Source organism: Onychostoma macrolepis, chromosome 19 (genome assembly GCF_012432095.1).
Source record: "Onychostoma macrolepis isolate SWU-2019 chromosome 19, ASM1243209v1, whole genome shotgun sequence".
Classification (NCBI taxonomy): Eukaryota; Metazoa; Chordata; class Actinopteri; order Cypriniformes; family Cyprinidae; genus Onychostoma; species Onychostoma macrolepis.
In genome coordinates this window covers 24,544,255-24,559,786 of record NC_081173.1, presented here as the reverse complement: position 1 = coordinate 24,559,786, position 15,532 = coordinate 24,544,255, and the positions used below count along the sequence as shown (strand labels likewise).

General features: G+C 35.0%; 1 protein-coding gene across 1 annotated transcript in view; it reads left to right on the top strand.

Moving 5' to 3' along the window:
- bop1 (BOP1 ribosomal biogenesis factor) overlaps positions 1 to 15,532 on the top strand; it is an 86,879-nt gene that overhangs the window by 56,450 nt on the left and 14,897 nt on the right. The window contains exons 4-10 of the mRNA XM_058753688.1: positions 4,505 to 4,659; positions 4,740 to 4,857; positions 11,397 to 11,498; positions 11,930 to 12,142; positions 13,617 to 13,778; positions 14,894 to 14,974; positions 15,430 to 15,499. Coding sequence (XP_058609671.1) covers positions 4,505 to 4,659; positions 4,740 to 4,857; positions 11,397 to 11,498; positions 11,930 to 12,142; positions 13,617 to 13,778; positions 14,894 to 14,974; positions 15,430 to 15,499 — 901 coding nt within the window. The remainder of the gene's footprint in view (positions 1 to 4,504; positions 4,660 to 4,739; positions 4,858 to 11,396; positions 11,499 to 11,929; positions 12,143 to 13,616; positions 13,779 to 14,893; positions 14,975 to 15,429; positions 15,500 to 15,532) is intronic.

The window sequence follows — 15,532 nt, the reverse complement described above, 5'->3', positions numbered from 1 at the left end:
GTTTATTACAGAGGTGGGAGGGGCTGTTTTGTACATCTGGGCGTTTCAGAGATCATGCGCTCTGTATGTGTGCATTGCCTGTAGTCATTCGGATTGATTAACATTAGTATAATCACACAAATACCATGGTGAAGTTAAATGGCTAGTATAGCAAAACCATGTTAATGTGTGGTTACTTTACTCTTATTTTAGTTATTTATTTGCAGTAAACCCGTGTTTAATTTTCATAAAGGTACATATGTAATTAAAACATTATGTAATTGAGTACAGAAATTAACGTGAATAATTTTACCTGACGCTGATATTACAATAGCCAGTCTTAACAGTTTAGTTGATCTGGCTCTTGATTTTATTATTATTGTTTTTTATTTTATCTTTTTCTTTGCCGGGAGGCAAATGTATCAAACATGAGCGCGCTAAGAGTGTCTACGGTAATTCACATTGGCCAAAACACACAAGGAAATGCATTGTGGAAAAAATAAAATCACCGGCAATCACAGACATCGCATTCGGACAGGATTCGTTTTTTCAGAGGATCACGGAGTTTGCTGAAAAACAGTAGGTAATTTGTTCTGGAATTATTACAGAGGTTGTGTGAGGAAAAACTCAGACGTGGCAGATTCGGACGGGATTAAAATCACCAAGTACGTCTGTGAAATACAAATAAACGACCCCCTGGAAAACTAGTCCTGTCCAAATAGGGCTATAAAATGTGATTATCGGCCGATACCGATCTCCGGCCGGTCGATCGGAGCATCTCTAGTATGAATGTTAAAATGATGTATAAATGGAGTTTGAGGTAATGAATTAGGTTAGATACTAATGATTAGATGGAAGAAACTAATAGTTATGTATATGGGGTTGGTAATATGAAGACACGGGTTTATGAGGTAGAATTAAATCCCAATAGTGGCATACAATCGCACTGCAAACTCTGAAGTATGTACTTCCCATCAGCAGTGAAGTATGTACTTTCAGTGAAGTATGTGAATTGAGATTCAGCCAGAGCTTTTTTCAAAGCTGATAAATGTCACGAAGACTGTCCTCTAAAGCTCTGCGCATATATTTCTGGATTGACAGTCTGATTTCTCAGGTGGTTTGCGTAGAGGGAATTTTTTCCACTTGTCTCTGGGAGTTTAATGATGTGGTGTGGAAATATCAGGCGTAGAGGTGCAGGCTGCCAGCAGCGAGGTTTCTGACCATCTTCCCTCGAAGCTTCTGTCAAAAACGCACACACGATCAGCAGTCAATCTCCCATCGCTCCCCTCTCCATCTCGCCGTCCACACCGCAGTCTGAACAGGAAGTTGATAAGAGCGTGCGGTAACAGGCAGATTAACTGCGTCCAGCGTTCTGGACTGACTGACACTTAATAAAGGCAGCGTTCAGCAGCTCAATTGAAAACAGGTGAGCCGTGCGTGTGATGTTTTTGTGTCCAGTTCTCTTGGACCGTCCCACTGAGAGATCCCTGTTGACCTTGCAAGCACCCTTTCTTCTGATCTTGCAATCTGTAGTATTCAAATGCAACAATGTATTTATTGTGCATAATTCATAACACTGATTTGCAGCAAAAAAGCCCCCATTATTTCCGGCATTGTGAACGACAGCAACTGTTGTTCATTTGCATAAAGCTGTGCTAATTAATTAATTAATTAGAATTTAATGTGAATAACTTGATCAATTATAATTATATCCCAGCCTAAGATGTTAGTCAAATCAAGTCCCCACCTACATTTTATCCCATAAATTTTTTTTTCCCCTTTTATATTAATAAAATACCATTATATTACTGTACATTATATTTTGATTTTATATTATATTTAATATAATTTTAAAAATGCATTATATTTTAATATAATATTTAGTATATTTTATTACTTGCTTAAGATTCTGCACTATTTCTAGGTCCCTAATCATAATGATTTTTTCCCCCAAAATTTTTTAAAGAATTTTTTTCTGTATTATATTAATATACATTATTTTCTGCTGAATATTCTAATATGAAGATATATTCCTCCGTTTTATGTTATTCATTTGTTACAACACAATTTTTCCTTCAAAAAATCTGCCTTCCATTTTCAATTTTTTCTGTTATATTGATATATTTAATTATATTACATATGTATGTGTGTGTGTATATTGCGGGTTTACAGTTATTTACATACTGCATTTTTAATCAAATAAATGCAGCTTTGATAAGCATAAGAGGAAAAAAACTCTAAAAAATTCAAATACATAATAAAAATTTAAAAACAACTTTTGACCAGTAGTGTATAATATTATATTATGTAATTTTAAAATGTAAAATGTAATTATTTATTTATACATACTTAATATTTTATATATTTTTATATGTGCTTACATATGATTTCTCATGATTTTAAGTCACTAATAATAAATATTTAACTTCAGTTGAAAAGTTGGAAGTCATTTGGTTGTTCAGTAGTTGGTTTCACCCTGTTTAAATGCCCAAAATACCAGTTGTCTCAATGCTTAGAAGCACTATAAGGGTCCCTAATTTTTCCTTTCTAAAAACTGTGTGAAGGTCCAGTGACAATCTGTGTCGCCTCCACACAGGAAGTATCAGATTAGCGAGTCTTACTTTCCTTCTGTCGTTCTTTCGCCGTCTTGGCACTGATTCCTTCAAGTTGGCAAGGATGCCAGTCGCACCAGACAACACAAGCACTTCAGTCGGCCAGACATCAAGATTACTGTAAATATGTCTCGTAGACATTTAGATTACATTACAATCAGCTGTCTGTGAGGTAGTCGGCTTTAGCCAATCAGATGCGAGTCTTTGAAGATGAGTGGCGTGTGGGCGTGGCCTCCGCAGCTGCTGTCGGCTGTGTGTGAAAGCGTGACAGCGCTGCCCACTCAGACCTAATTGGATATGGTAGGGGTGTTTTTATAGAAATCACTCACAGGTGTAGGACTCGCTTTAAAGTGGCGCTCGCAACCTCTGAGAACTTTCAGCTGTCTGCCGTTACCAGTGTGTGTTTGTGAGTGAGAGTGTGTGTGCGCGTCTTTCCCAGACAAAGAAATCTCTCTTTTCAGACCAAAGCTCTGCATGGTTTATTAGCAGTCCTAGCTGTGTAATGTTCTTGTGGCGTACTGTAAAGTGGGCGGGTTAGTGAGCTTGAAAAAAAGAGCGGACAGTTTTCTGCACCTGCAGAGCTGAGGCCTTCCTGACACACAGCTGTAACCCGACCGTGACTGCTAGTAAACGAGGTCGAGGGAATGACAGAGCTGTTCAGTGTGACCTGCAGAACTAGTCTACAAGGCTAGGCATAAACTGACGGTGCAATGATATATTGATATCTGGATCACAATATGATAATTTTGTGATTTATTCAAAACTTTTGTTTTTGTGTCTTTTACTCGCTCACTTCTGATTCATCAGTATTAGACTTAACTGCTTTACACAACGATTTACTGAGTGTTTGAATGATTTACTCAGTAATTGAGTGTTTTAGTTTTCTAACATTTTAGCTTTTTATATTATGTTTTCTGTAATATGTAATACTTTACATTTATGTACTATTTACGTCACTAATCATGTATTTATTTTTTAAACTTTTATTTAATTTTTTCTGTATTATATAAATAAGTTTATATAAAAATATTAATATTTTATGTACATAATACATAAAATAGATGTGTGTGTGTGTGTGTGTGTGTATATAAAACACTGTAATGTCTAAAATATTTAATAAATTAATTATATTAAATTGTTTACAATTCTGAACATTCCAAGTCAGTGATAAATATTTATTTACATTTTTCCAACTTCATATGTGTGATTGTAATATTTTTAAACAATTGACACACTTTTTTAAAAATATTTTATGCATTTTTTTTTATTTTTTTATGTTTGCTTACATATAATTGGTCACTATTTTTAGGTCAATATATTTGTTAAATATTTGTTTATTTTTTTCAACTACAATTTTCTTTTTATTAATCTTCATATTATATAATTATATGAATATAATGTTCTATATCTATTATATTCTATAATATTATTAATATTTAAATTAATATGTTTTATTTTATATGTTTGCATATGGTTCTGCATCTCTAGGTTGCTAATAAAAAACTTTTTTTTCTGTTTTTCTTTTTCTCTCCAAAATCATAAATGTTTTTTTTTTTTTTTTTTTTTAAATAATTCTTCAAACATTATAAAGGTTGGTCTGCACTCATTAAGTCTTTTATTAGAATCAAAGCAGGAGATAAATTAGACAAACGTTTTGGCTATCTAACTTCGCAAGTGTGACAATTATTTTTCTCAGTGATTTATATAACAGATGACATACATCAGGTAATTATAATTAATCAATCAATCAATCCACAGACTCCACTTAAATATCATGTCCAAGATTGTTTTAATACTAACCAGTCTTACTCTGCAGGTACTAGAGCAATGCAACATATTCACTGGTGATCAGCTGTATCTAAGCTTGATGAGTTTCCCTATTGGTCTTTATCACTTTCTCTGTCCGTTCACAGGACATCCGCAACACCGTCGGCAACATCCCTATGGAGTGGTACAAGGATTATCCCCACATCGGATACGATCTGGATGGCAAGAAGATCTTTAAACCAATCAGGAACAAAGATGAGCTGGATGAGTTTCTCGACAAGATGGAGAATCCCGATTACTGGTGAGGAGCATCTGGAACATCCATTTAAACTCATTCAACCTCTGTAATTGTTTAACACTCATTCTGTCTGTCATTACTAGGCGTACCGTCCAAGACAAGATGACGGGGGCTGATATCCGTCTGTCGGATGAGCAGGTGGACCTCGTGCACCGTCTGCAGCAGGGCAAGTTCGGTGACGTCAACTTCAACGAATACGAGGTATTCCAATCTGGTTTTCCGCTCTGTTGGTGTTGGATTCGACACAGATACGACAGTAACAGAATTTGTCACCTCAACATCTGCAGTCTGGTCTGTGAAAACCTCTTAAAACAGGCTTCTAGATAATAACCCCAGCGTACGATGAGGAAAAAATGAAGCTCGTCGAATTACTCCTCTTGTTTACGAAGCCACACGAAGCCCAGCCCGAGTCTGCGTTCACCGCCGACAAATGAAGTAACGAAACATTAACACGAACGCAATTAGCCGTCTTAAGAAAAACACCGCAGCCCTGTCTGACCTCCGCAGGAGGTAATGAGTCTGGATGGTGTCATGGCCACCGTTTAGCCGCTTCGACTTTATAAGCATCAGCGCTAATTGCGCATCGCTGTTTTTTCTGGCGCAAACAGGAAATGAGTCAGTCCACAGTTGGTCTGTCTGTGATCAGTTAGTCGACCTCAGACAGGCCTTAAAGAGCGTGAGTGTGAAAAAGCCACCTGTCATCTGACTGCGACTCACTGTGTCTGGTTGATTAGACCAGATGTTCTCATTTTCACAATGCTGAATTAAACAGAACACAAATAAACTGTTAGGTTTTGCTCACTTTATATATGCATTGGTACAGTATATATAATAAATAATATAATAGTAGGTCTTCTAGTCATTATTTTGAATTTTAAAGTCATTACTTTTAAATTAATAAATTAAGATTGCACAGCAATTTTCTGTTATATTAGACAAATGCATGTATAAAGCGTACAATTTTGTTTGTTTGTTTATTTGCATTAAATCATTCAGCAGATTTTTTTTATCCAAAGCAACTTACAAATGAGGACAATAGAAGCCATCAAACCAACAAAAAGCAACAATATATAAGTGCTGTGAAAAATTCCGGTTAGCCTAACATAGTACTCGTAGCAAGTGTTTTTTTTTTTTTTTTTTTTTTTAATGATAAAAAAAATACAAATAAAAGAATATAATAGAATAAAGCTAGTGTTAGAGGGTCAAGTTATTGTTTTATTAATAAATAAAAAGAAAACAATTAGATAGAAATTGAATAGTGTTAGATTAATAAATTAAATAATATTAATAATACATTTAATTAATCTTATCTAAAAAGTAAACTGTGTGTGTGTGTATATATATATATATATATATATATATATATATATATATATATATATATATATATATATATATATATATATATATATATATATATATATATATATATATATATATATATATATATATATATATATATATATATATATATATATATATTAGTGCTGTCAAACGATTAATCGCATCCAAAATAAGAGTTTTGTTTGCTTTAGTATGTGTTCTGTGTATATTCATTATGTGTATATATAAATACACACACATACAGCATATATTTACATGTCTATATTTATATTCATATAATTTATATTATAAATAAATATATTTTATATATAAACATAAAAGTTTTCTGAAATATATACATGTATGTGTGTGTATTTATATATACATAAATATGCACAGCACACATACATATATTATGTAAACAAAAAAACAAATGATTAAAATGATTAATCATTTGACAGCACTAATATATATATATATATATATATATATATATATATATATATGTATATATATATATATATATATGTATATATGTATATATGTATATATATATATATATATATATGTGTATGTATATACAGTGAGGAAAATAAGTATTTGAACACCCTGCTATTTTGCAAGTTCTCCCACTTAGAAATCATGGAGGGTCTGAAATTGTCATCGAGGTGCATGTCCACTGTGAGAGACATAATCTAAAAAAAATCCAGAAATCACAATGTATGATTTTTAACTATTTATTTGTATGATACAGCTGCAAATAAGTATTTGAACACCTGTCTATCAGCTAGAATTCTGACCCTCAAAGACCTGTTAGTCTGCCTTTAAAATGTCCACCTCCACTCCATTTATTATCCTAAATTAGATGCACCTGTTTGAGGTCATTAGCTGCATAAAGACACCTGTCCACCCCATACAATCAGTAAGAATCCAACTACTAACATGGCCAAGACCAAAGAGCTGTCCAAAGACACTAGAGACAAAATTGTACACCTCCACAAGGCTGGAAAGGGCTACGGGAAATTGCCAAGCAGCTTGGTGAAAAAGGTCCACTGTTGGAGCAATCATTAGAAAATGGAAGAAGCTAAACATGACTGTCAATCTCCTCGGACTGGGGCTCCATGCAAGATCTCACCTCGTGGGGTCTCAATGATCCTAAGAAAGGTGAGAAATCAGCCCAGAACTACACGGGAGGAGCTGGTCAATGACCTGAAAAGAGCTGGGACCACCGCTTCCAAGGTTACTGTTGGTAATACACTAAGACGTCATGGTTTGAAATCATGCATGGCACGGAAGGTTCCCCTGCTTAAACCAGCACATGTCCAGGCCCGACTTAAGTTTGCCAATGACCATTTGGATGATCCAGAGGAGTCATGGGAGAAAGTCATGTGGTCAGATGAGACCAAAATAGAACTTTTGGTCATAATTCCACTAAACGTGTTTGGAGGAAGAAGAATGATGAGTACCATCCCAAGAACACCATCCCTACTGTGAAGCATGGGGTGGTAGCATCATGCTTTGGGGGTGTTTTTCTGCACATGGGACAGGGCGACTGCACTGTATTAAGGAGAGGATGACCGGGGCCATGTATTGCGAGATTTTGGGGAACAACCTCCTTCCCTCAGTTAGAGCATTGAAGATGGGTCGAGGCTGGGTCTTCCAACATGACAATGACCAAGCACACAGCCAGGATAACCAAGGAGTGGCTCTGTAAGAAGCATATCAAGGTTCTGGCGTGGCCTAGCCAGTCTCCAGACCTAAACCCAATAGAGAATCTTTGAGGGAGCTCAAACTCCGTGTTTCTCAGCGACAGGCCAGAAACCTGACTGATCTAGAGAAGATCTGTGTGGAGGAGGCCAAAATCCCTCCTGCAGTGTGTGCAAACCTGGTGAAAACTACAGGAAACGCTTTGACCTCTGTAATTGCAAACAAAGGCTACTGTACCAAATATTAACATTGATTTTCTCAGGTGTTCAAATACTTATTTGCAGCTGTATCATACAAATAAATAGTTAAAAATCATACATTGTGATTTCTGGATTATTTTTTAGATTATGTCTCTCACAGTGGACATGCACCTACGATGACAATTTCAGACCCTCCATGATTTCTAAGTGGGGAACTTGCAAAATAGCAGGGTGTTCAAATACTTATTTTCCTCACTGTGTATATATATATATATGTGTATGTATATACAGTGAGGAAAATAAGTATTTGAACACCCTGCTATTTTGCAAGTTCTCCCACTTAGAAATCATGGAGGGTCTGAAATTGTCATCGAGGTGCATGTCCACTGTGAGAGACATAATCTAAAAAAAATCCAGAAATCACAATGTATGATTTTTAACTATTTATTTGTATGATACAGCTGCAAATAAGTATTTGAACACCTGTCTATCAGCTAGAATTCTGACCCTCAAAGACCTGTTAGTCTGCCTTTAAAATGTCCACCTCCACTCCATTTATTATCCTAAATTAGATGCACCTGTTTGAGGTCGTTAGCTGCATAAAGACACCTGTCCACCCCATACAATCAGTAAGAATCCAACTACTAACATGGCCAAGACCAAAGAGCTGTCCAAAGACACTAGAGACAAAATTGTACACCTCCACAAGGCTGGAAAGGGCTACGGGAAATTGCCAAGCAGCTTGGTGAAAAAGGTCCACTGTTGGAGCAATCATTAGAAAATGGAAGAAGCTAAACATGACTGTCAATCTCCTCGGACTGGGGCTCCATGCAAGATCTCACCGTGGGGTCTCAATGATCCTAAGAAAGGTGAGAAATCAGCCCAGAACTACACGGGAGGAGCTGGTCAATGACCTGAAAAGAGCTGGGACCACCGCTTCCAAGGTTACTGTTGGTAATACACTAAGACGCCATGGTTTGAAATCATGCATGGCACGGAAGGTTCCCCTGCTTAAACCAGCACATGTCCAGGCCCGACTTAAGTTTGCCAATGACCATTTGGATGATCCAGAGGAGTCATGGGAGAAAGTCATGTGGTCAGATGAGACCAAAATAGAACTTTTGGTCATAATTCCACTAAACGTGTTTGGAGGAAGAAGAATGATGAGTACCATCCCAAGAACACCATCCCTACTGTGAAGCATGGGGTGGTAGCATCATGCTTTGGGGGTGTTTTTCTGCACATGGGACAGGGCGACTGCACTGTATTAAGGAGAGGATGACCGGGGCCATGTATTGCGAGATTTTGGGGAACAACCTCCTTCCCTCAGTTAGAGCATTGAAGATGGGTCGAGGCTGGGTCTTCCAACATGACAATGACCAAGCACACAGCCAGGATAACCAAGGAGTGGCTCTGTAAGAAGCATATCAAGGTTCTGGCGTGGCCTAGCCAGTCTCCAGACCTAAACCCAATAGAGAATCTTTGAGGAGCTCAAACTCCGTGTTTCTCAGCGACAGGCCAGAAACCTGACTGATCTAGAGAAGATCTGTGTGGAGGAGGCCAAAATCCCTCCTGCAGTGTGTGCAAACCTGGTGAAAACTACAGGAAACGTTTGACCTCTGTAATTGCAAACAAAGGCTACTGTACCAAATATTAACATTGATTTTCTCAGGTGTTCAAATACTTATTTGCAGCTGTATCATACAAATAAATAGTTAAAAATCATACATTGTGATTTCTGGATTATTTTTTTTAGATTATGTCTCTCACAGTGGACATGCACCTACGATGACAATTTCAGACCCCTCCATGATTTCTAAGTGGGGGAACTTGCAAAATAGCAGGGTGTTCAAATACTTATTTTCCTCACTGTATATATATATATATATATATATATGTGTATGTATATGTGTATGTATATGTGTAATTTTTATTTTATATATATATTAGTGTTGGGTGATATCCTCAATTTTCATATCGTCCTATCGTCAGCCTGTCTGATACACGATATTATCGTGCTTATTTATTTACTTAGTTTCATTGCCGGAAAGTGAACCAACTCCAGCGTAAGGCTAAAAGCAGCCTAATGTTTCTAATATGACTGAATTTGTATTTAACATGATAACAAATTAGTAGAAACATCGTAACTTACTAAGCATTTCCTCAGTTATTCAAAAAGCAGCTACAGAAAACAAGCAAAGAACATTACATTACCAAAGAACATCATCACAAACTCTGCCGTTCCAGCGATGGCTCATCTGAACGACTCTGATTGGCCATTGAATTCATAAACTCAGAATAATCGTGTGATTGGTTACAATAATGCGCAACACTATAAAAACGCGGGAAAAAATATAATGAAACAAATAAGTCCTAATATTAATTAGATAATATTACTAGCCTGATAATAATAATCGTCCTACTATCATCAAAGGTATCATCCACAGGCGATATCTCTGACTATCATTGATGCACGATACAATCGTCTATTGGCACAACTATATATATAATAATTTTTTTTTTTTTTTTTTTAAACAATTGTTTTTAACAATTTTCAAAAAATCATGTTTTTTCAATGTGCATTCCAATTAATCTCAATCAAACTGCAGTTGGGTTATTTTGATTAACTACAAAAATACAGCTAACTAACACAATAAATCACGATAAAACATTGTAACATTTTTTATAACAATAAAAAAACATGATTTTTGAACATTTTTAAAAATGGAGTTATCTGTTTAATTAATATTAATTAATTAAGATATGCAGCAGGGCAAGTGTCTGTGTCTGTGTATATGTATGTGTGTATGTATGTATGTATGTATGTATATATGTATATATGTATATATGTATATATATATATATATATATATATATATATATATATATATATATATATATATATATATATATATATATATAAACCATATATAATATACAAAAGGGTGCACAGAAATCATCTTTTAGCAAAGCAAATTTTATTAATAAAGGTATGTATTTCTGCATATATAATAGTAAATTGCTCTGTGCCCTTTTATTTTTAGACCAAATAAAATGTGTAATTGTAAATTTATATGCATAAACAGTAAATAAACTATTTAAAAATGTGTAATAAATAAACGGTCAAAAGGATTTACGACAAATTTTTCTATAGATGGATAAATATTGCATTGTTTATTTATGTAAATGTCATAATGAAGGTTTCTAGAAAGGTTTAAAGCAGATACATTTAAAAACATCTTTGAGAAGGTTTTGGCCGGCTGTGATTTAAGGTGTTAAGCTGTCGTTTGGACAGGTTGAGTTCTACACTCCATCTGCGCTATCATTTCATTGTCAGTGTAAGCACACAAAGCTTTATGACATCTAGTTTTAAACATTTATCAAAAGGGCTGCTAATTTCCTCAGGTCTTTAAACTGCACCTTTAATTGCATGTAAGGTAATAACGATATGTCATTGATTAAACTCTTGCTTTGCATTAATGCTTAATTGTGTCTCTCCATTTTGTCTAGCCTGCGATTGACTTCTTCTCCAATGAAGTGATGATTCACCCCGTCACCAACAGGCCTCAGGACAAACGGAGCTTTATTCCTTCGCTTATTGAGAAAGAGAAGGCAAGTTTGGCTGTCCTTGTCACACCTTACGTTTTACGTTTATGGTGAAAGCGTATATTTACTGTGAATCGGGAAACGGCATGAGAATAGTCATGTTTCGTCTCCTAACTGCTCCCAGCTGTGCTGCGTTACAAATAATGATTCCCACATAGTTTTTAAAGTGGAAAGAGGTCTAAAACGCCGGCATAATGGGGATCCGAAACAGAACGCTGAAAGAAATCAGACCTGCAAACGTTTCAATAAAAAAATAAGATATTCCGGCTGATTCCGGTCACTATATACAATGTGTTTAATGCAGTAAACTGGCGACGTGTGCAGCGAGTGTTTTGAGTAATGATCGTACACATGTGCTCTCAATCACGACAATGATGTGTTACTGTGTGTGTTTTTCTCTCTACTGTACCGTCACTGCATCCATCTCTCTCTATTAGGTCGGGAAGTTGGTCCATGCCATAAAAATGGGTTGGATCAAGCCACGCAGACCCAAGGAAACCACCCCGCAGTACTACGACCTATGGGCCAAGGAGGACCCCAACAGCATCCTGGGACGCCACAAAATGCACGTCCCAGCACCCAAGATTAAGCTTCCTGGTCACGAGGAGTCTTATAACCCTCCTCCAGAATACCTGCTGTCGGAGGAAGAGGTGCGTTCACCTGCATTTTAAATTTGTTATATTTATATCACTTTCTAACACTCAGAGTATAGTATAGTAATTACAGTATACTGTATATAGTAAAATTCTACTTGCATTAAATCTGGGATTTAATTTAAATATGGTCATTTTGGAGCAAAATTTATTGTGCAACAAGTAGTGTTTAATTGAAATGTTCATAAACATTTCTAACATTTTTAAATCTAAAATGTAATAAATAATTATAACTAAAATAATTCTAATTAATATTTATCAGTGTATTCAATTATGATTATATTTACACTTTCACTCTGCATATGCTGGATTAATGATGTTAATGTGTAAGAACAAATATTTAATTCAAATATATTTAATAAAAAAAAGATTTAAAAAAATTTGGTTACACTTTTTGATAGTCCACTTTAGACATTCTACTAACTATAAGTAACTTTGCAACTACATGTCAACTAATTCTCATTCATTTGCAACTACATGTCTACTAACTCTCAGTAGGGTAGGTTTAGGGTTAGTAGAATAAGATGACACATACTTGCGAAGCTTCTCATAGTCAGTATGTTGTATGCTGTGGACCCATCAAAATAAAGTGTTAGAAGATATTAAGCAGACAGTCTACTAATACTCTAATGACTGCTAGTTGACGTGTAGTTGCAAAGTTATTTACTGTTGGTAGAATGTCTAAAGTGGACTATCAAAATAAAGTGTTACCAAAAATTTTAATCTAAATGGATATAAAAAAAAATTATGAATACTTACATTTTATAATTTATTAATATTTATTAATGAATTTAAATATTATTCAATTTATGCTCCCTTTGTTTCACTCCATCTGTTTAATCCACATTTAATTCCAAGAACAAATTTTATTAATTTTATTAAAATGTAATTATAAATATTAAAAACAAAAATTATATTAGTTATAAATTTATTTATTTATATATATATAAAATGTATAACTAATAATTAAAATAATAATTATTAATTTTAATATTTATTAATGTGTTAAACTCTTATTACATTTACACTGAATAAATATTTCATTAAAATGTAATTCTACATAAGAATATTTAAAAACATCTGATGAGTAAAACTCATCAGTTTTAGCTCTGGTCACTATGAATTTAAAAAGCAGCCTGTATTCAGGTTTGGCGACATGAGTGTGAGTAAACAAAGGCAGATTCTTTCTGAGTGAACTCTTCCTTTAAAATGTCACTGGCTAAACGCTCACATCATTTCACACCTGTGCCTCCAGCTCCATTAGGCTTGTGCGATTTGCCTATAAATCATTTGCGTATGTTTTACATGCTATAGTTAACTCTGTGTGAACACGTGCATCCCCTCTGCAAGTTAATCTTTAAATGCAACCAAATTTTGCCCCCAATTTTGCCTGCACCTGTTCTTTAGACCGGCTTTGTCAGAGTTCTCATAACGTTTGCTCTTTGTTGTGTGCGTGTGTGTGTTTGTTCAGAGACTGGCATGGGAGCAGCAGGACCCCGAGGACAGGAAGCTGAGTTTCCTGCCGCAGAAGTTTGCCTGCCTGCGGGCCGTTCCCGCATACTCGCGCTTCATTCACGAGCGGTTCGAGCGCTGCCTCGACCTGTACCTGTGTCCCCGGCAGCGCAAGATGAGGGTGAGAGGCCTCTGCATCCGGTTCTGTACAAATAAACTGTACAGGCAATACTTAAAGATGAAGATGGCTTTTCTGTATGTCGCCAAACAGAATTATGAATTGCAGAATCACCCCAAAAAAAAAAAAAAACTCATATCCACCTTATTTGAAATATGAAATATCAAGCAGCAAAACGAGCTGTTTTGTACAGCTAAAAATAGCTGGAAGCGGATGACACCGGAAGCCAGACACATTAAATGTACAAATGGCTACACCAGCTCTTACAGGAAAAAATCATGTTGATATCTTCATTTGATTCCTGTCAGGTTAATTGGGTTCTTCAAATACACATGGGATTTGATATATATGTCTGGATTTAGTTGTTGTAGATGATTAGCAATTTATTGGCAATAAGACAGCAATGTGATGATACATCACATTAAAGAAGAAATGATTAAATAAAATAATATAAATGACATTAATCAAATGATGTTATTTTTCATATACATATAAAAATGTCAATTATTTTTATAAGTAATATTAAGGAGTGTTATTACGTCATTCACAATTATTTCATATATATATATATATATATATATATTAAAGAAGAAATAGTATAATAAATTATTATAATATAATTGCTATTATCATAAAGATATCATTGAGCATAATTCATAAAATCATAAATGACATTTTTCATATACATAAAATGTCAATTATTTCAGTATATTTTTATATATATTATTTATGGGTTATTATTCACAGTTATTTCATATATATTAAATAAGAAAAAGTATAAATTATTATAATAATGCAATTACTGTTGTAATAAAGATAATATTGAGCATAATTCATTATATAAAAATCCTATTCATATATATGAGCAAAAATAATGTATGTATATCTGGAATGTTATATATGGAAATTTATTCAAAATTGCCCTTATTTAATGTATATTGTGCATTAGTAACAGTTTTATCTAATTTTCTGATATGTTGTAACTGGTTTTTAAAGCATTAAAGCAGTCAAATAATCAGACCAATCCTTCATCTAATAGCATATGACATTGCAGAAGTTAAATGCATTGCAAAAGCTTTTCTTCAAATTAACAAGAATGTTGTCCTGATTTCATCCAGGTGAATGTGAACCCAGAAGACCTGATTCCCAAACTTCCCAAACCCAAAGACCTGCAGCCCTTCCCAACCACCCAGTCTCTGGTATGTCACCTTAAACTGGTCTGGAATCATTTTCACAGGCTGATTGGGATGATGACAGTCAGAGGAGCAGCTTGTAGATCAGATACTCGTGATATTTCTGGCCTAGACTTTATAATGGCAGGACAGTGAGCTCTGATTTTATTGACACAGGAAACCGTTACTTACTGTACCGCGTGGGTGAAAAAGATCAGAAGGAGAATATTTTTGTTGTTGAAATTGTAGACTGGGGCTGTAAAACTGCAGACGTGTAACAGGGTTTGTCTGTCGTTCTTTTGGACTGGGTTAAAGAACAAATACGTTAATAAATCAACTAAATATGTTTGGTGGTAATGGACTGATGTGAAATAATAGAGTCCCGAAAGTGTACTTGAATGATCTCTCGCTGTCTGCTTTTCTTCTCTGCTGTTTCTGCATGTTGTGTTGATGTTGATGTTGTTATTGTTTGTGTCTGACAGGTGTACCGTGGACACTCCAGTCTGGTCCGAAGCATCAGTGTTTCTCCCAGCGGACAGTGGCTTGTATCCGGTGAGTCCTGTCTTTCCCCGTTCATAATTCACT